Here is an 18,503-nt window from a genome sequence, read left to right as displayed (position 1 = left end):
AACAATTGATGCGGCATCAGCGGTTATGACCTGTCAGTGCCGCCGGTATTGCAGTCGGAAATAGCGCAATGACCGTGGCTGTGCTCGCACACGTTCAGGGGCACTGGGGCGCTCTCTCGCACACTCACCCCGTGGATTCCAGCTCGAGTCAGGCCCGAGCCCAAAATTAAAGTCAGGGCCCAGATCGAATATCTGCATTCATAATTCAATGTGAATGGTGTGATTCTAGGCGTGGGGGCGATGTGCGATGATCCGGTTCGCGTGCTCGCCTCCCTGTATGGGTCTAGGACGTGCTCGTTTACATACAGTCCACACAGTCGGCATCACTTTCGCTCCTCCACTTGCTCCTCCACTCTCTCAACTGCTTCACTAGCCTCAATCTTCTCTCGCACTTGCTGGAGATCAGTCACCACCACATCGTCCCCAAAGATCTTGCCGATCTCCTCCAGCGTCTTGCCCTTGGTCTCCGGGAAGTAGCCGAACACCGTGATCGCCCCTACAATATTCGTACATACAAACAGTGCATAGTATCTATACCCGACGTTGTCAAACGCAACTGGCGACACCTGATTAAAGATGATGTTGATGAGGACGTTGCAGACGACCGAAATGGACGAGCCCTTTGCCCGGATGGCCATCGACATGATTTCAGGGACATAAATGTAGTGAATCGAGTTGTATCCGAGGGAGTATCTGCCAATAGTTAGCTACCACGGACATTACCGTCATACTGATGCATACATCATCGTGAAGCAGAATATGAACGCAATGGTGAACCCTTTGGCAACCATGTTGTCACTATCCACGAACCCGCCTGAGAGACCCATGACGAGCGCCATGTCAAGCGACATCGCTATGCCCGTAATCCAAAGGGTCTTCTTGCGGCCCCAGGTGTCAACATAATACAGACAGACCAAGTTGGCCAGTGGTCCGACCAGGCCATAGATACTGCTGGGTGTCAGTGTACTGGACAATCAAGAAATCAGGGCGAGCAATACCCCGCGAGCAATGTGACATTGTGCCCTTCCATTCCCAGTCCCTTGTAAAGGTCTGTCTGATAGTAGTTTATTACATTGATTCCCGATAGCTGCGTGAAAGCCTGAACAAGAACAGCGAGGACCAGACGCTTGCGGTTGCTGGACCGGTTGAAGAGGTCCGCCCACCCAGCAACGTACTGGGTCTTTTCGAAATGCAATTGCTCTCGTATCTGATAGAACTCTGCTCGGACGGACGAATCGTCTGCAGGGTTTTGCCCATGGAGGCGTTTGATGACTGCAAGGGCCTCATCGTCGCGATCTTGTTCGAGCAGCCAGCGGGGCGAATATGGCAGCCAGAAAATACCCACGAGAATCACCAGGCCCGGAAGACATTCTAAAACATATCAGCACCATTATGCAACAATCTGGCTAGACTCCGTACGGAATGCAAGGGGAAACCGCCATTGGAACTCGCCCGTTGCATACGAGCACCCAAACCCTACCCACTGCCAAAGTCAGATACACGAGTAAGAGGAGACTGGGTGAACAAACATTTGCAAGAGCAAATCCAAACCCCACAAACTGCGCATGCAGACCCGCAATCAGACCGCGTTTATGTGACGGAGCGATCTCCGAGTTGTAGATTGGAATCGTCATGTCTGCATTAATCAGTTACTGCAGTCCGCTGCTATACCACCACCATTGCACGCACTCATGATGCCAACAGCAAACCCGCCCACGATCCGCCCGGCGATCAGCATGCCAACGTGGACGGTGGCGGCCTGAATTATTCCAGCAATCAGCGCGATCACCGCTCCGATCGCGATGGTCTTCTTTCGGCCCAGGGCATCCGCACTCCAGCCTGCGAAGAACACGCCGAAGACAGTGCCTGCTCCAAACGTGCTCACGACGGCTCCTTTGATACTTGCTAATGGCCGTTAGAGGAAGTGACCGAGGGATAGAGACAGACTGACGCGTGAATGGTGCAAAATAGTCCAGAAACTCTGGCTGGGCGATGACCGTCGATACAATGCCCGAGTCAATACCATATAATAGGGAGCCAACCTACACATACCACAACAATTAACGTCATGCGATTGAAAGGTATAAAGCTTTAAAGTAGATTAAGGAGTGTATACCGCCGCAAAAAGACCGCAGGCCCAGGTGTAGGCGTTGATGTTCAGATGGTTTGCTGCCATTGTAAACTGTCCACTCAGGTGCTGATAAACAAGAACGATGACTCTGTAATGGGCGTGGGAGTCTATATATTTATGTAAATAACCGATACGAATACTAAAATTTCCCCTCCTGATATTGAGCCGGCCTCGTAAGGGTTCGCCGGCGGAGTCGCCTAATCAGATTGAGCAAGAGATACAGACGATTTGGAGGCACAGCAGATCTACAGACTGTCTCAATAGAGACAGGTAGTGATACGAGATTGCTGCACCCCAGAACCCCAGACCCAAGGCCAGTACCCCATGCGGGGGTCTTGGTATTCTGTCAGAAGGACCGAAAGTTGGAGTCAAGCACAAAGATAGCCCAGTAAACTCATTTTTGACTGGACGATCGGCTAAAGAGAAGTCTCATGTAAATATCCGTCGCCTAAAATGGCTCGTGATGCCCAATGCCTTGTGTCCTGGCAGCCGACAGCCGGAGAATGTCCTCGACATACATTTAGATCACAGTCCACGCATAGATATAATCTCGGCTGGCTAGCTGTTAAATCGCCGAACCCAATATGGTAAAGTTCTCGCATGGCTGCTGGCATCCAGCGCCAGACACCCTCATCGACTGGGCCGTTGAGGCAGTTGTCGCTGAGTCTCGCGACGAGGAACTGCATTTTGTCACGGTATGAACGGACATGAACTGGTGCATATAGATCGTGAACTGACAGTTCTGTTCAGTCCTCAAAGCCAATCAATCACCGCGGTGATACGTTGAACAATCCGACGTTGACTCACTCCTTGAGCTCCGCAGTCGACAATGTCCTCCATCTATCCTCTACCCATTGGACGAGACAGAAAAGCGTCACTCAAGGACCGCACTTTGAGCTGTTCCCCGGAGGGAAGCCAAACCGTGCATCTGCTGTCCGTACCAGCAGAACGACAGACAGCCTGAGCATCGAAGAAGGCAGTCTGTCTGCGTCTGTGGATACGCGCCCAAAGTCGTTCGATATCAGCTTCCATGCAGATGGCAGGCTCTTGACCAAGCTGGGGTGGCGCTCGATTGGGTATGTCAAGCAAGGTACAACGGCTCTGCACCCTCGAGCAAGCTATCTCGATCCCAACAAGGGCCAGAGGTGGGTGAATTACCAGCTGCAGCTCGGGGTTGGCGACAAGGTCTACGGTCTAGGCGAGCGTTTTGGGCCTTTCGTCAAGAATGGGCAGGTATGAACTACCCCTAATAGAGTGCTATATTCTGCTAATTCTCATAGAGCATTGAAATCTGGAACGAAGATGGTGGCACCGGATCAGAACTGACATACAAAAACATCCCCTTCTTCGTCACTTCTGCAGGCTACGGTGTCTTCATCCCTACCGCAAACTTCATCTCTTTCGAAATCCAATCCGAGCGGACAACGCGAGTCAACATATCCGTTCCTGGAGAGTCTCTAGCAATGTATCTGATCTACGGTCCAGACCCAAAGTCGATTGTAGAGCGCTATACAACAATCACGGGCAAACCGGCACTCCCTCCTGCGTGGACATTCGGGCTCTGGCTTAGCACCAGCTTTACAACCGAGTATGACGAAGGCACAGTCACATCGTTTCTGGATGGAATGGCAGAGCGCGATATTCCGGTCAGCGTGTTCCATTTCGACTGTTTCTGGATGCCCGGGTTCAAGTGGTGCGATTATGAGTTTGACAAAGATTACTTCCCAGATGCAAAGGGGCAGCTGCAGCGGATTAAGAATCGTGGAATACATGTAGGTTGTTATTGCTTCCTGAATACTCCAGCTAGTGCTGACTATGTAGATTTGTGTATGGATCAATCCGTACATTGCCCAGGAGAGCTCCATATTCGACGAGGCCGCAGACAAGGGCTATTTTCTCAAGAGAACAGATGGCAGCGTGTGGCAATACGACTTTTGGGTAAGGATTCACTCTCGTCAGTCTTATATAGTTACGCTTACACTGGAGATTCAGCAAGCCGGCATGGGATTTATCGATTTCACAAACCCAGAGGCCTGTGACTGGTATCAGGGCAAGCTCCAAGCACTCGTCGATATGGGCGTCGACTCCTTCAAGGTGATATACCTGCCATGACCAGCAAGTGTTTTCTCTAATCAAACTGACAGACTGACTTTGGCGAGCGCATCCCTACTGGCGACGTCGTATACTATGATGGGTCCAGCCCCGTGAAGATGCACAATTACTACTCCTTCCTCTACAACAAGATCACCTTCGAAGTTCTAGAGAGAAACTTTGGCGCGCACAAATCAGCTCTCTTTGCTCGCTCTGCCACAGCCGGTTGCCAGCGATTCCCCATACACTGGGGCGGCGATCCGTATAGCACGTTCGAGGCCATGGCCGAAACTCTGCGCGGGGGGATGAGTTTGGCACTGTCTGGCTTTGGCTACTGGGCTCATGACATCGGTGGGTTTGAAGGCAAACCCGATCCTGCTCTGTTCAAGCGGTGGATTGCATTTGGGCTATTCTCCAGCCATTCCAGGCTACATGGCAGTGGTAGTTTCCGAGTAAGATAGATTCATGTCTCCGACATATTGGGAAACGCTAACTGGGAATCAGGTCCCCTGGCTGATTGATGAGACTGGAGAGGCAGACAGAGTCTTGAAATACTTCGTGCACGCTAAGCACTCTCTCATGCCATATCTCTACTCCAGCGCTATTGAAACACACAAAACTGGTGTCCCCATGTTGCGTGCACTGTTCATCGAGTACCCAAACGACCCCATAGCCTGGTATCAGGATATGCAGTATTTCCTAGGCGATAGCCTCCTGGTTGCACCGGTCTTCAACGCAGAGGGCAACATCCAATACTATCTCCCCAAGGGAGACTGGTATGGTATTCTAGATGGAAAGATTCGCACTGGTGGTGGATATTTGACCGAGAAGCACGATTTCTCCTCCCTGCCTGTGCTCCTGCGTCCGGGCTATGCTATATTTCGCAGTTTAAGCACGGACTTGGGCAGCGTAGTGTACGACTGGAGCAAGGACGTGATACTGCTAGTAAACTGGGTGGAGGGAATGGACACGACAGCTCGGATTGCAGATTACGAGCATCCTGGAGAGATTAAGACTGCCCTGAGAATCCGCGACACAGATGAGGGGGCTACCGCTCAGGTTATACAGGGCAGCATTGCTTCACCCATGCAGATCAGGTTCGTGAATAGGCGTATTGAATCTGCTAATGTTGAAGTTGTTGATGATAATATTCTGCGTGTGCATGAAGGAGCTTCGCTCGTTTCGTTCACGCTGAACTAGATTACGACTGCCACTTATTTCTGATATATGACCATGATTGAAGCAATTACTCTGATATGCATTGCCAAGGGAAGCTAGACATGGAAACCTTTATCTATCTTAAATATATCATTTGTCTTTATATCATATCCTTTATAGTTCATTCAAGCCATACTGTGACTTAGGGAGGCGGATCCTTTGTTACCGTTCTATATATCCGTTGTTTATCCCTTACGATAGAACATAATTCCTTATTTCATTTAGCACAATCTATTCTCTCAACATGTTTACACGAAGCTGGTCTTCCACGATGCTGTGGATTGTTTTTCTATTAGGAGCTATGGCCTCTCCTACTCCAGATCTCGTAAGTACACACTGGAATATATTGGATGATTTCTGACAACCACAACTCTGCAGTACATGCCACTCTCTATCACCATATGGGATGAAGCCGGATGTACAGGAAATAAGATGACGACGACTTTTGACCCATTTATAGCACCTTATGGCCAGGACACACATACAACCCTGGTGGGTGCGAGCATGAAACTATCACGACCATTGTCCAACCAGGAGCAGCTGGACATTTCGACTACTGATAGTGTTGCTAACTGGGAAGATGAACCCTCTTACCGCCAGACTTCGTGTTATATCTTTCGGACCAGTTTCTTTGCATCGGATACGGTGACGGAGTGTGTTGATACAGTATGGTTTGTGTGTCTGCGACTCTGGCGCAATACTGGTCTAGAATAGTCTTTAAAAGCCAATTACTTGATTTAATGCATATTCTAGTTGAGAAAAGCCAGCCTAGATGTGGTGTTGTAGGATTGATCTGTCGACACGAATTGGATTTTGAGAATAAGAGAGATATCATAGCCATACTGCTCATAACGAAGCAACATTGGGTTTACTCTTCAGATAAGTCTGCAACTGCCGCTGACTATCCTCAATAACGTCGTAGCCAAAATTATGGTCCCAAAACTCCGACTGGTTTGTCGGCACACTGACACCGTCGGGCATATACTGCTGCGCCTGTTCACGCACCCTAAATGCCTGATCCTGTCCGGCGAGTGACAGCATTTGCATTGCTGAGACCCGTTTGAGGCGTATCTTCTCGAACAGTTCAAGCCTCCTGCGTATTTCGTCTCTCGGGGGATCAGCCGGAAGGTCTGCGAATACCTCACCCAGTGCTGCTGCATCCTCGATCGCTTGAGCACCCCCTTGGCCTTGATCTGGCATGGGTCAGTACATCATTTGGCAGCTGTATAGTTACAAACTCACGAGGAAGCATGGGGTGCGCTGCGTCGCCGATGAGCAGCAGACAGCCTTTGCTCAACGTTGAAATGGGATCACGGTGCAACAGTGGCCACCGCGTGATGCTTGTCGCTTTTCTACGCTTGTTTAGTAATTGTATAGAGAGGGAAATAAGTAGGCTACCTGATAATCTTCAAAACATCAGGGTGGAAGTCGCCAAAGTAGGAGAGCACGTCCTCGACCTCAGCAGAACGATGCCAGTCTGATCATTGTTAGTTGAGCAGTGAATAGAGAGGATGCCCTACCTTCGCGTTCATGGTCTCCTGTCTCTCTGTCTTCGTGCACAGCGACGAAGTTCTGGATATTGTTACTATTGAGCATCAGCGCTGAACCAGAACGATATATAGAACTCCCTACTCGGCACAAGGATACCAAACCAGGCGTCTCATGTGTCCCTCGACGGCGAATATCTTCATCAGGCCGTCCTCAATTTTCGTGGCACCGTCTTCAAGCAGGGGAGCTATATCAGGATCCGCCCGCAGCTCTTCAACGGCCAACAAAAACCGAAAGACAGCCCAGCCTGTAGATACAACAGGGGTTTCCTGGCCGGTAACATGGCGGAGAGCAGAAGAATGCACACCATCCGCTGCCACAACCAGATCAGCCTTGTGACTCGAGCCATTTGCGAGTGTAATAGACCCCTTGTCAGTATCGTAGTCAACAACCTCTGCACGCAGGATAATATCTACAGGCCTTCCCAATCCTGCAGGATCAGTGGCTACGCGTCGTAGCTCTGAATGCAGATCGACTCGATGTGCGAGAAGCCAGGGACCACCGTACAAACCAGTAAAGTCGGGATATTGCACTCCAGACATGGTGTCAAGCGAGGTGCCTGATATCAACATATGCCGACGTGCCTCTACCATTCGAGCTCTCTTTACATCGAAATCCCATTGCGCAAGGACAAGGGAGGCATTAGGGCAAACATTAATTGCTGCCCCAACCTCGCGGAGCAAGCTCGAGCGTTCAAATATCTGTCAAGCGTTAGCTCCATGGCGATGTATTCTCGCTATCAAGATCCCCACCTTGACGTCGTGGCCCTTGCGGCGGAGACCAATTCCAGCAGCAAGACCAGCAATACCAGCTCCCACAATAATGACTTTCATATTTACGGCTAGTAAGATCCTGCCAGTTGAGGTTGCGTTCTGTGGAAGAGACTGTCGTCGGTGATGGTTGAATATGGACTCGGACCATTCCAGAAATCGAGTCACGGTGAGGCTGTCGAAGTCTCAGCGCCTTGATGATAAGAGCCGGCCAGACCGTGGACTCGTGTTACCCAGCCTTGATTCTGTCAGCCAGAGACGAACTGAACTGGATTCTCCTTGCTGCAATATCCCTGCCCTTGCGTCGGCCTCCGAAGGCCACCATCAATCCTCAGCCCTTAACCCACGCGTGCTTGAGCGCAGGCTGTTCATCGTACTCGAAGATAATCAGTTGCTAATCTCCATTATGGCTTCATCGTAAGGTAGCGGGGTTGTCTCTTAGCAGATAGTATTGCTGGCCAATGCAGGAAGCGCGGAGAACCTCGACCGGCCACAGCCCCTGCCAAAATATTAATACGAGCTGGATCCGGTTAATTATGCTCTTCTTCCTATCTGACCTGTCATCTCCGAGTTCAGTTCATATCCGAGTTCAGTCCATTTTGTCGGTATCCGGTGAGTTTGTTGGACCGGCCATGGTTAGAGACATCTCAAGCAGAGCAAAATATTCTGGAAGATGACAGTAACCAATCATTGCAATATAAATTATTATAAATCAGTACAATCAGAATAGTTATAGTTATCTAGTTAGTTAAGCTTATGACGCCTTGGAATTAGTAATCCTCCCCCCGCATCTGCTCGTATATCACCAGCACGCGGGGTCCCATCGGATATTCGTCTGGTCAGTGTATCTGTGTCAGTTCATACAAGGTACAGTGAAGAAATAAGTCTAGCAATGCCCCACGCCATAGCAAAAGTAGGCGACCGTGTCATCGCTGAGACGGACTCGTGGGAGACGGTAGAGGGCAATATCTACGTATGTCCCAGTATCTCCCCATAAGACCTTGCTAATATGGAGACAGTTCCCAGAGTCTTCTATCAAGGATAGGAGTATTCTTCAATCCTCTGATCTGTCCACCTTTTGCCCGTGGAAAGGCTACGCTTCGTACTGGAGCATAGTTGTCGACGGTAAGCCGTGTTTCGTCACAAGCAGCACCCAGCTGATGGAGTATCAGGGAAAACAAATGAGAATGCAGTTTGGTACTACAAAGAGCCATATGATGCCGCTATTAATATCAAGGACCATGTTGCCTTTGGTGAGTTGCCGCTGTCAAGTTCCCTTGCGCACGCTAACATCAACAGATAAGAAGCAGGTGGAAATCACAGACGAATAAGTAGTTGGTATCGATAAATAGGTCTATTCATAAATCAAGTATCATCGCTCATGACATTATAACACCGACACAGCACTGCTGGTAAAGCCCCCATCTATGACCAAGTTGTGCCCCGTAATATACTTGGCCGCATCGCTGGCCAGGAATGCAGTCGCATTGGCAACATCAATGGCGTCGCCCATTCTCCCCAGCGGAATGGGCTGTTGCATGATCTTGTTATAAGCCTCCTCTTGGCCGCTCGTCTTCAGGCTCTCGACCAGCGGCGTGTACATGAGCCCCGGGGCGATCGAGTTCAACCGCACGCCCTTGGGCGCATACATGACCGCAGTGACCTTTGTAAAGTGAATCACAGCAGCCTTTGCAGACGAATACGCAACCTGCGGCTTTCCAATATACCGCAAGCCCGCGATGGACGCATTGTTAATGACAACCCCGGATCCCTGCTTCTCCATAATCGGCAGCACAACATGGCAAGCCAGGTAGACACTCGTAAGGTTAATCTGCAGCTGCTTCTCCCAGAGCTCCTCAGGCATCGTCGCCGGATCGCCCGTGGCAGTGGCCCCGACATTGTTAATCAGGATATCGATTCGCCCGTACTGCGCCACGACAGCGTCGGCGACCTTCTGCACGTCGCTGGACGAGGTGACGTCTGCCTGCATGACATCGCAGACCCCGCCCTCCTCTCGGATTCGACTCGCGGTGTACTCTGCCGCTGGTAGTGAGAGGTCGCATCCGACAATCTTTGCGCCGCTGTAGGCGAGGAGTCGTGCCATGGCAGCGCCGTTGCCCCAGGTGTCTGAGCCGGGGATGCGAGTCTGGCCGACGCCCATGACGAGGGCGACCTTGTCCTTAAGGTCGGGGTATGTAGCGAAGGACATGATAGCGTCGATGGCGAATTATCGATAGAAAGCAGGCGATATGGTGCAGTACAGTATGGAAATGCGACCAGGCCAGGGTCTTAAGTCTGACAGCTCTTCAATAATCGTGGCCGCGCGACGCGGCATGGCATCCCAGATCCCAAATTTTGGATCAAAGCGCAGTTCGGAGCCTGTCCGATTCAGACGTTATCCAGAAAAAAAAAGAATTCCAAGAAATGCCAATCTTGCATGTCCGGACGTGCTGGAGCGAGCTCCGGGAGTGCGGAATCCCTCCGAGCTGGTGGAGCTGCATCCACGACTATCGTATATACTAGCTACGTATATGCCATATGGGACTCTGGATCTGCTGGTTCTGGCGGGTCGTCTCGGCAGAGATTAGATCGCTGGACATGGTGATGTATCTACAATTTGTCTATCAAACCGTGTGGAACTGCTCCAGACGCGCCACTGTCGACTACTGCAGGACTAGTACGTATATACGTATAGAGAATGTCTGGAAAGTGGGCCGTCAGTCATTAGCTATTAAGTTAGATCTAGTAGATCAAGTCCTGGCATAAAATCGTTGCAATCTCTGCATCCTTCGCCAGCGTGGGCCCGGAATACGCAGTCTCCTGCAGGAATCCAAGCGCAAAGTTACACCACGATCGATATCGCGAGGGCACAACCTGTTGTACTCTGGGATCGGCGCAGTGTCGGAAGCACCATACAAGGATGATGTGGCTGAAGAGTCTACAGCTGGTGATCAGCCCTGTTGGCACCCTGGGGCAGAGGAAGAACATACTGTGAGGATATTTGGAACTTCAACGGCATACAGCTCGGCATCACTGCGATGACTCTGATGATGGGCTCCCACTGGAAGATCTGGTCAAACACTTCTGCACATCTGCGCAGTTCGGCATCTGTCGTGTCCTCTGGCCGGCTGATGACTTTGTGGCTGCGACAGGTTAGCTAGGAGAAGTGATAGGAGGTCTTTAGATCATTCTTACAGTAAAGGTCTCCCAAAGTGGAACTTGGCTATGATATACCGGAAGCGAAGCCAGGAGACGACGAGAATCTCACTGGGGGAGTCAGGCAATGGAGCCAGATGGTCGTCGTCGAATTGAAGACCCGTGGGCAGTTGGTTTCGCCATCTCTCGAGCTGCTGGTGCAGTTCTTCCTGTACTGAAGGTGATGAATATTCACCTGTCACCTCGTCAGAATTGGCATAGAGCTTTGAAGAAAGAGAGAAGGCGTACTGGTAAAAAATATACTAGACTTGGTCCTCGTCAAGAGGATCCGGTGGGCGACCTGCGCCAGAAAGTGATAATGGAAGAACGAATCGTCCTCTTCAGCATCCGACTCCATCGGTAGGAATGCAGGCTGCTGCAACTTGACAAACGTGGGCAAGGGGACTCGCTGCGAGAGCTCGTCGAGCTGGCCTCCAGGGAGCTTCAGCTCCTGCGCCAGGATAGCATCGAACATGACGGCGTTCCAGAACAGACGCGACCACATATCTACAATCCACTCGTCGCAGGGCGTGGGAACACTACGCCGTTAGTTATATGTTACTTATGTTTGGTACAACAGATCGAGGTCTTACTTCTCCCAGAACATGCGACAGCAGGTGCTGGCTCGGTTGGCCATTGTCCACCAGTCGACAGGCCGCACCAGTTGTGCATAGAACATACTATCAAGCGTCAGTGATGCCTCGCTGGACGATCTTAATAGGAAATACCTCGACAATAGATAGTACTGGCAGCTCTGTATGTCATTGTCGTTGATCAGCCAACCAATGCGTTTCCTAGACTCATTAAAGAAGGCGAGCCCAGGGATATTTGCTTCAACGCCAGGCCCCATGTACTCATAGCTCATATCGCTCCCTGATAGCTTGCGCTGGCCCTGGGAACGATACTCGTGGAACTCCCCCAGAGCCCGCTTGGACCAGCAGCCCAGGGCCATCACAGCCAGCACAACACAGCTCTCGACGTCGTATCCAAACTCGCCCTTGATAGCCGCAGGCAGCGTATGGCGCAGGAAGAATGTGCGGTCCATCATCGGGTATGTGAGGTGGAATGTGGAAAAGTACGATTCACACAGCTCCTTCACCATCGACACGCTGAGATTCCCCAGCAAGTCCGTCTCGTTCCTGCTGCCTGGTCGCGGTCCTATGGGCAGACGGGGTCTCTTCATCTCCAGCGCTGTCGAGTAGTCTACGCCGTGCTCGTTGACAATCGCCTTGATCGCGTCCGGCAGCATCGGGAGGATCGGCCTCCACAGGATGAGCTGGTGCGCACTCCAGGGGACGACGGCGGACGGAGGGAAGCTGGGCGCACTCTCGACGACATCATGGGCTGGAGGAGAAACGTAGGTAGGTGGTGGAGGGTTGTCTGCTGTCCAGGGCGTGCCTGAGTGTGGGATAGTGCCAGCATGGGAGGAGTAGCCAGTAGGCGTCTTTGCGGAAATATTATCAAGCTTGCATTCCAGGCGTCCCAGCATTCGGAGCAGGGCGTTCGAGGAGATCTCGCTACTACCCTCGTCAGATTTACCTCTCTTGAAATAAAATAAAGAATAAAAAGACCTACCGAGTCTGTTTGCGGTAGCTGTAGACACACTCGATCCCCATTCCCCGACACAGCCCACAAGGGAACTGCTCGTCGCAGCGAGTCTTCTTCACGCGACAGCGCTCACAGGCCTGGTGATGATTACTTGCATATTAGCGAGTCCATAGCGGCGATACACATCACACAGCATACCTGCCTGGCGACGTCGTGGCGCCGCTTCTTTCCCCCCGGCGGCTCGTTGCGGTGGTCCGGACCCAGTTCCTCGCTGGTGTGACTAGCCATGGTGGGCTGATATGGAAGCAAAGTGGATTGAAGCAGAATCGCGAATCAAACAGGCAGAGCCCGGCGTGGCAGAGGCCCAGGGGGAGGAGCTGGTCCCGGAGTCCGGAGCTCCAAAGTACGGCCAGCCTGCTGCCACCCTCGCAGTCCGGGCCTGGACTCCCGGAGCGCCCGGCAAAGGCTGTTCTCCAGCGAGGATCCACTGGCTGCCCTCGTGAAGCCGATCTTGGGCCAATAATCCCGTCTGCTGCGTGGCTGCTGGGGCATATCCGGAGACTAACTCTGCTCCGGATCCACGGCTCCACCGACGCATGCGTAAATGTAAATGTCTGGAGCTTTCAGTCGACTGGTAGTGTACGGACAGACTATAGGCAGGAGAGACTGTAGATAATGTGTGTTGTCTCATTCTATACTCCGTATGTATTACTTCTATCTATAACCAAGCTCGGCCGCCTTTATCTGCAGGCCCAGAATCCGCGAGTAATACCGCGACACTGCCAGATTCCCTCCCATAAACCACAGTCCCCGGTGTCCTGATGGCCGCCAGATGCCTCTCATCTCGCTGTTCTCGTCGAACCCCCAGACATCGCCAACCGAGTCGGCCGTCTCGTCGCCAAAGAGACGTCGTGTCTGCGTGCGCATGTTCTGGTACCCCGTTGCAAGAATAACCTCGTCGGCCTGGAGCTCAGTACCATCGGCGAATTTCAGGCCATGAGCGAGGACTTGACTGATTTCTACTCCCTGCTTGATCTTGATATGCCCGTCGATGATCAGCTGGCTGGCTCCAACGTCGATGTAGTATCCTCCTCCGCGCTGGAAGTACTTGAGCAACAGCCCTGCCCCGTTAGGTCCGTTGTCTACTTTGAACCCTGCTTTCTCGAGCCCTGTAATCTTTTCTCGATCATGGTCATTTTCGACCGCAGTGACACCTATCTGCTGTGTCTTGAGCAGCTCCGCTGGCATGCCCCAGAACCACAAGTCTGCATCCTCAGTGGGAGGACCATCCTCGTCATAGAGGCCCTTGAGGCCAATATCAGTGATCGCTTCGGACGAAATCACACACGTCGTGCTGCGCTGGACCATCGTAACATCATAGCCCTTCTCGTAGAAATCCTGGGCAATATCGTGGCCGGAGTTGCACGACCCGATCACGACAGCTTTCTTCCCTTTATTTGCATGCAAGGCACCTTTAAAATCGGAACTGTGACAGATGCGATCGCCCTTGAAGCTGTCAAGACCGGCCAGGGGTGGAATGTACTTCTCGCCTGAATGTCCCGTAGCCTGGACGATATGCCGGGGATGTACAGTCCTCGTCGACACAGTGTTGTCCGGATTCCGACGCTCCAGAACGACAGTCCACTGCTTCCCATTCCAGCTTGGCGACTTGAGTGTCGTGCGAGTCCAGACATTCAGCTCCAGCAGCTTGGCGTACGCTTCAAAGAACTCGGCGAGCTTGTCCTTGGGGGTGAAGACCGGCCAGTGCGGCGGGAAGTTGATGTAGGGCATATGGTCATACCACACCGGATCGTGCAGGACAAGCTGGTGGTATCGCTGGCGCCAGTTATCGCCAATCCGGTCATTCTGGTCAATGACAAGAGTGTCGACATCGAGCATCTTCAGCCTGGCAGCGGCCGTCAAGCCTCCTTGGCCGGCGCCTGTCGGTGTCAGACATATTCAGTATAGACGATAGGATAGATGATAGGACAGAGGGCGAGATGACATACCAATAACCAGCACAGCAGGCTCCGTTTCGCCGAATTCAGCGTCAGTCTCGCGTCTCTCCTGCCAGTTCTTTCGGTCAGGACGACCGCCGTGCTCAACCCCCTTGCTGCGACGCCCATTGAGTGGCTCCTCGTGCCCCTTGAGCTCCAGCAACGAGGCGAAGAATGTGAGGATCTTCCACTCCCCGTCCTCCTGGGCAAGTCGCACGACCCCACGGCCCCTGCCGCATTCCAGGTCGATCGTCGTGAAGAATTGGATGCCGTGGGAGTTTCCCAGTCCATCGAGAGCACAAGCAACCGGGCGTCGAAAGTCTGAGGATCGATCAATGTCCAGCTGCAACGAGCGGCTGCAATTGGCGTCGAGGAAGCTGGCAATGCTGTCTCGCCCTTTTGCTGTGTGAAGATCCCAAGAGAGGCACAGGTGGTCTCTCCAGTAGCCGTCTGTAAAGAACAGTGCCGCGACGGCCTTGAAGTCTCGCTTTGCCAGGGCGTCATTGACTCTATTTACTACGCCCTGGGCCAGTGCATCTGCGTCTGAGGGCAGTAGATTGGACGGTGCAGTCGCTGGGAACTTCCCAAGTGGTACATTGACGGGGCCATTGGCTTGGGAGACGGTCATGATTGTGATCTATACTTGGCAGACAAGCTCTATAGATTGTAAAGACTCACGACAGACAAGCCTTTATAGCGGAACCAAATCCCGCCATGGCTTCAAGGCTCAAGCTCAGGACAACAATCACTCCCCGCATTCCCCGCAAGATTCGCAGTATATCTGTCGTACGAGGGTGGAAATCTAGTCTGGGGCATCCGGAGGGCTCCGGGGTGCTCCATCAGCAGTGGATTCAGCGTGTCTTGTTGGTGCAATGTGGCTGGTCGTGGATAACGCAAGCCCGGCGATCAGCAACCCCCAACGAGTCATGGCACCGATCAATTCTTACTAGGGACTTTGATTGGGCCCTTCTCCCCACTGTCGAGTCCGTCGTTTCCTCCAAAGCCGTACGTTTGGTCGCTGGGGCGCACCTTTCCGTGTTCGAGTATGAAGTCCGGGGTACGAGCGTCGAGGCCACTGGACATGCGAGGAGTTGCAGCAACAGCAACACTCCTGGATTTCCCCCTTTAAAGACGCATTCTGTCGTGCAGCGACAATCATCTTGTTCGGTGTTCCTCCCAGCCACAAGCGCTCGTGTCGCGTTGAATTGAGTTTTTCTGGAATTTCTACGCCACAGAACGATGGCCGCCAGCGACAATCTCGAGGCCGATCTGGACAGCAAGCGCCGGTCGGACCAGAACGCTGATATCCGGGAACTGAGCATGGAGGATGTAGATGCCGAGAAAAGGTGTTCCAGTCCCTGTTTCGCCGTTGTTGTCGTGTATTCCCTGGCTGACCGTGCCCCTATCCAGACTCGTCCGCCGCATCGACCGGCGCATGCTTCTGCCCACGGCCATCATCTATCTTTTGTGCTATCTGGATAGATCGAACGTTGGTATGCAATGCCTACTATCAATATCTATCACCAATTAACCCCGCCAGGAAATGCCAAAATCATGAACGCCGAGACGGGCGACGCCCTGATGCAGACCAACAACATCACCGACCGCGAATACACAATCGGCATGATGGTCTTCCTGGTCGCCTATTCCATCTTCGAAGCCCCCAGCAATATCGCTCTCAAGCTGGTCCAGCCGCATCGCTGGCTCGGTTTCCTGGTCGTCGCGTTCGGCGCCTTCTGCACTGGCATTGGCTTTACGCATACATTCAACGAGTTGGCGGTTCTGCGCTTCTTCCTGGGAGCTGCTGAGGCAGGCGTGTTTCCTGGTATGGCTGCTCTTATACCTTATTGAAATCAGTATTCTGACTGGCGAAGGAATGATCTTCTACTTCACCTTCTGGTATAAACCCAGCGAGCGCGCGATTCGGATTGCCTTCTTCATGTGCAGCGCCACGCTGTCTGGTGCATTTGGAGGGTAAGTTGCGGTTTACATTGTCGACAAGATATGAATCTGACTTCTCAGTGCAATTTCATACGGTGTTGGGCATTTGAATGGCCGTCAGGGCCTGGAGGGCTGGAGATGGCTGTTCATCATCGAGGGCGTACCAAGCAGTAAGTGTCTCGACCTCTGTAGTCTGTATAATATAACACTGACCTCTCAGTTGCTGTCGGCCTCCTCGTCTTCGTCTTCATGCCAAGTTATCCTGAGAAGGCTGGGTGGTTGTCGCCCGAAGAGAAAGAGCTGCAGGCGCGTCGTCTGGGCCCATATCGCTCTTCAGGGTACGATCCCCATATCTCAATATTCGTATAACGTAGCTTACACCAACCAGGGACGACAAAATCAACTGGCCTGATGCCAAAGACACGCTCACCTCGATCCGCCTTTACCTGCACTACATGACCTACCTGACTATCGGGTGTGGGGTTGCCTCGATGGCCTACTTCGCCCCAACCATCGTCAGCGGACTGGGCTACGATGGCCTTGATGCACAGCTGTTCACAGTGCCGCCATATGCCGTCGCCTATCCCATTACTCTGCTGGCGGCCTGGCTCTCCGATCACTACAAAGACCGGGGCATCATTGCCACCATCGCCTGTGGCTGCGCATGCATCTCATTCATCATCCAGGGTAAGACACCACGCCATACACTACTCCCAGGGACTGCCTGCTAATTAATGTAGCTTCCCTTCCTGAAGATGCCTTCCGTGCTCGGTACGCGTTCCTGATCATCGCCACAAGCAGCGTCTTCGCAGGCCTCCCATCGCTCAACGCCTGGGTTGGCGACAACGTCCGCACCACGACAGCAAACTCGCTCACCATCGCCTTGAACATTGCATTCTCGGGGCCAGGTCAGATCATCGGTGTTTGGATCTACAGGACGCAGGATGCCCCGGCCTACCGTCTAGGGCACGGAGTCAATGCGGGCATGAGCGCCGTTGCTACAGGGCTGGCTCTCTCGTTGGCGTTATACTACCGTCGACTGAACAAGAAGATCCAGGGAACTGGTGAGATACCGTGGGTTACTTAGTCTTATCATTATACTGTCTTTCTGTCAAATTGTCGTGATCAACTTCGTTTGCATCATTTAGCCAGCATCGTCGATATTTACACCAGGCATTCTTAGACTTCTAGCACTAATAATACGCATGTCTAAACATCATACTCAACCTCCTGAACAGTCGGCACTCTGTCCAGCTTCATCTCAAAGAACGCCGCGACCAGCTTGACACCCTCCCAGATAGCCTGCACCTTCTCACTACTAACGCCCAGCCTCCTCGTCCCGCGAATATGCCAATGCGTCTCCAGCTTCAGGTTCTGAATCATGATACCAGGAAGGACCACCAACTGCGTGTCCAAATCATCGAGCACCTGCCGATCCGACAGATAGAACCCATATGTGATCTCCGTGCTAATCCACGTAAAGTCCCTGTGCGCATCAAACAGACCCAGCGTGTCACTGGCATTCCGCCCATAGATCTTATCATACCACCCCATCGCCCGCTCATGGTTCGCCCTGTCGGCCTGCCAGTTCTCACGCGTGGTCGCGTAGTCCCTGTCCTCGGGCCTCTCGACCTTGGCAATGGCCAAGATCGACTCGATGGGCTTTGGCACGCCCACGATCGAGATGGACTTTACGAGGGCCTCGCGCAGCCTCCGGATAATGGCCTTGCGGGCGTCAGGTGTGGCATTCTCGGGCTTGTTGATGAGGTAGTTGTACAGCTGATGGGCTTCGTACGGCTGCGTACTGGCGGTTAGCGTTGTAATTGCGAGGATGTACCAGCGGTTGGAGTCGAAGCCGGCAGCCTCGAACTTCTGCTCGAGACTCTGGAAGAGGGCGTCCATTGTCTTGTGGTCTGGGGGTTGGAGGTCCTAGCGCTCAGTATGGGTTGGAGCCTGGAGGGTGGTTGGAGTCCAAGCACTCGGCCTTTTCTGCGAAGATTTTATAGAGCGATACTGAGTCAGTTGGAGAACGATGGGAGCTGTGCATATCACACCAGGGATCTA

At 52.5% G+C, this 18,503-nt stretch overlaps 10 protein-coding genes across 10 annotated transcripts; 4 read left to right on the top strand and 6 right to left on the bottom strand.

Annotated features, from left to right (window-relative positions):
* Positions 1-323: 323 nt before the first annotated feature.
* On the bottom strand, positions 324-2,176 carry APUU_61417S (sugar porter family MFS transporter; the record flags this gene model as incomplete). The annotated part of the gene is made up of 8 exons (XM_041694756.1): positions 324-693; positions 742-948; positions 999-1,371; positions 1,420-1,483; positions 1,530-1,636; positions 1,690-1,905; positions 1,952-2,042; positions 2,117-2,176. The coding sequence occupies 8 exons, from the start codon at positions 2,174-2,176 to the stop codon at positions 324-326; spliced, it is 1,488 nt and encodes a 495-aa protein (XP_041560555.1).
* A 539-nt stretch (positions 2,177-2,715) lies between these two features.
* APUU_61416A (uncharacterized protein) lies at positions 2,716-5,422 on the top strand (the record flags this gene model as incomplete). The annotated part of the gene is made up of 7 exons (XM_041694755.1): positions 2,716-2,826; positions 2,882-3,364; positions 3,412-3,903; positions 3,953-4,069; positions 4,124-4,225; positions 4,276-4,674; positions 4,727-5,422. The coding sequence occupies 7 exons, from the start codon at positions 2,716-2,718 to the stop codon at positions 5,420-5,422; spliced, it is 2,400 nt and encodes a 799-aa protein (XP_041560554.1).
* A 262-nt stretch (positions 5,423-5,684) lies between these two features.
* Positions 5,685-6,154, top strand: APUU_61415A (uncharacterized protein; the record flags this gene model as incomplete). The annotated part of the gene is made up of 2 exons (XM_041694754.1): positions 5,685-5,765; positions 5,819-6,154. 2 exons carry the CDS (start codon positions 5,685-5,687, stop codon positions 6,152-6,154), a joined length of 417 nt encoding a protein of 138 aa, XP_041560553.1.
* Positions 6,155-6,286: 132 nt separating this feature from the next.
* On the bottom strand, positions 6,287-7,821 carry APUU_61414S (putative salicylate hydroxylase; the record flags this gene model as incomplete). Its single annotated transcript, XM_041694753.1, has 6 exons — positions 6,287-6,633; positions 6,683-6,792; positions 6,839-6,917; positions 6,961-7,025; positions 7,088-7,689; positions 7,741-7,821. The coding sequence occupies 6 exons, from the start codon at positions 7,819-7,821 to the stop codon at positions 6,287-6,289; spliced, it is 1,284 nt and encodes a 427-aa protein (XP_041560552.1).
* An 829-nt stretch (positions 7,822-8,650) lies between these two features.
* Positions 8,651-9,089, top strand: APUU_61413A (DUF427 domain-containing protein; the record flags this gene model as incomplete). The annotated part of the gene is made up of 4 exons (XM_041694752.1): positions 8,651-8,731; positions 8,778-8,883; positions 8,931-9,011; positions 9,058-9,089. The coding sequence occupies 4 exons, from the start codon at positions 8,651-8,653 to the stop codon at positions 9,087-9,089; spliced, it is 300 nt and encodes a 99-aa protein (XP_041560551.1).
* A 56-nt stretch (positions 9,090-9,145) lies between these two features.
* APUU_61412S (SDR family NAD(P)-dependent oxidoreductase) lies at positions 9,146-9,967 on the bottom strand (the record flags this gene model as incomplete). The annotated part of the gene is made up of 1 exon (XM_041694751.1): positions 9,146-9,967. One exon carries the CDS (start codon positions 9,965-9,967, stop codon positions 9,146-9,148), a length of 822 nt encoding a protein of 273 aa, XP_041560550.1.
* Positions 9,968-10,500: 533 nt separating this feature from the next.
* APUU_61411S (Zn(II)2Cys6 transcription factor) lies at positions 10,501-12,789 on the bottom strand (the record flags this gene model as incomplete). The annotated part of the gene is made up of 8 exons (XM_041694750.1): positions 10,501-10,696; positions 10,749-10,901; positions 10,954-11,149; positions 11,203-11,492; positions 11,547-11,633; positions 11,682-12,473; positions 12,529-12,638; positions 12,700-12,789. The coding sequence occupies 8 exons, from the start codon at positions 12,787-12,789 to the stop codon at positions 10,501-10,503; spliced, it is 1,914 nt and encodes a 637-aa protein (XP_041560549.1).
* Positions 12,790-13,215: 426 nt separating this feature from the next.
* APUU_61410S (uncharacterized protein) lies at positions 13,216-15,126 on the bottom strand (the record flags this gene model as incomplete). The annotated part of the gene is made up of 2 exons (XM_041694749.1): positions 13,216-14,441; positions 14,511-15,126. 2 exons carry the CDS (start codon positions 15,124-15,126, stop codon positions 13,216-13,218), a joined length of 1,842 nt encoding a protein of 613 aa, XP_041560548.1.
* A 611-nt stretch (positions 15,127-15,737) lies between these two features.
* APUU_61409A (uncharacterized protein) lies at positions 15,738-17,526 on the top strand (the record flags this gene model as incomplete). Its single annotated transcript, XM_041694748.1, has 8 exons — positions 15,738-15,844; positions 15,909-15,991; positions 16,039-16,323; positions 16,373-16,472; positions 16,521-16,609; positions 16,660-16,777; positions 16,828-17,126; positions 17,180-17,526. 8 exons carry the CDS (start codon positions 15,738-15,740, stop codon positions 17,524-17,526), a joined length of 1,428 nt encoding a protein of 475 aa, XP_041560547.1.
* A 122-nt stretch (positions 17,527-17,648) lies between these two features.
* APUU_61408S (uncharacterized protein) lies at positions 17,649-18,341 on the bottom strand (the record flags this gene model as incomplete). Its single annotated transcript, XM_041694747.1, has 1 exon — positions 17,649-18,341. The coding sequence occupies one exon, from the start codon at positions 18,339-18,341 to the stop codon at positions 17,649-17,651; it is 693 nt and encodes a 230-aa protein (XP_041560546.1).
* Between the last annotated feature and the right edge of the window lie 162 nt (positions 18,342-18,503).

This window comes from Aspergillus puulaauensis, chromosome 6 (genome assembly GCF_016861865.1).
Source record: "Aspergillus puulaauensis MK2 DNA, chromosome 6, nearly complete sequence".
Lineage (NCBI taxonomy): Eukaryota > Fungi > Ascomycota > Eurotiomycetes > Eurotiales > Aspergillaceae > Aspergillus > Aspergillus puulaauensis.
This window is presented reverse-complemented; position numbering and strand designations above follow the sequence as displayed.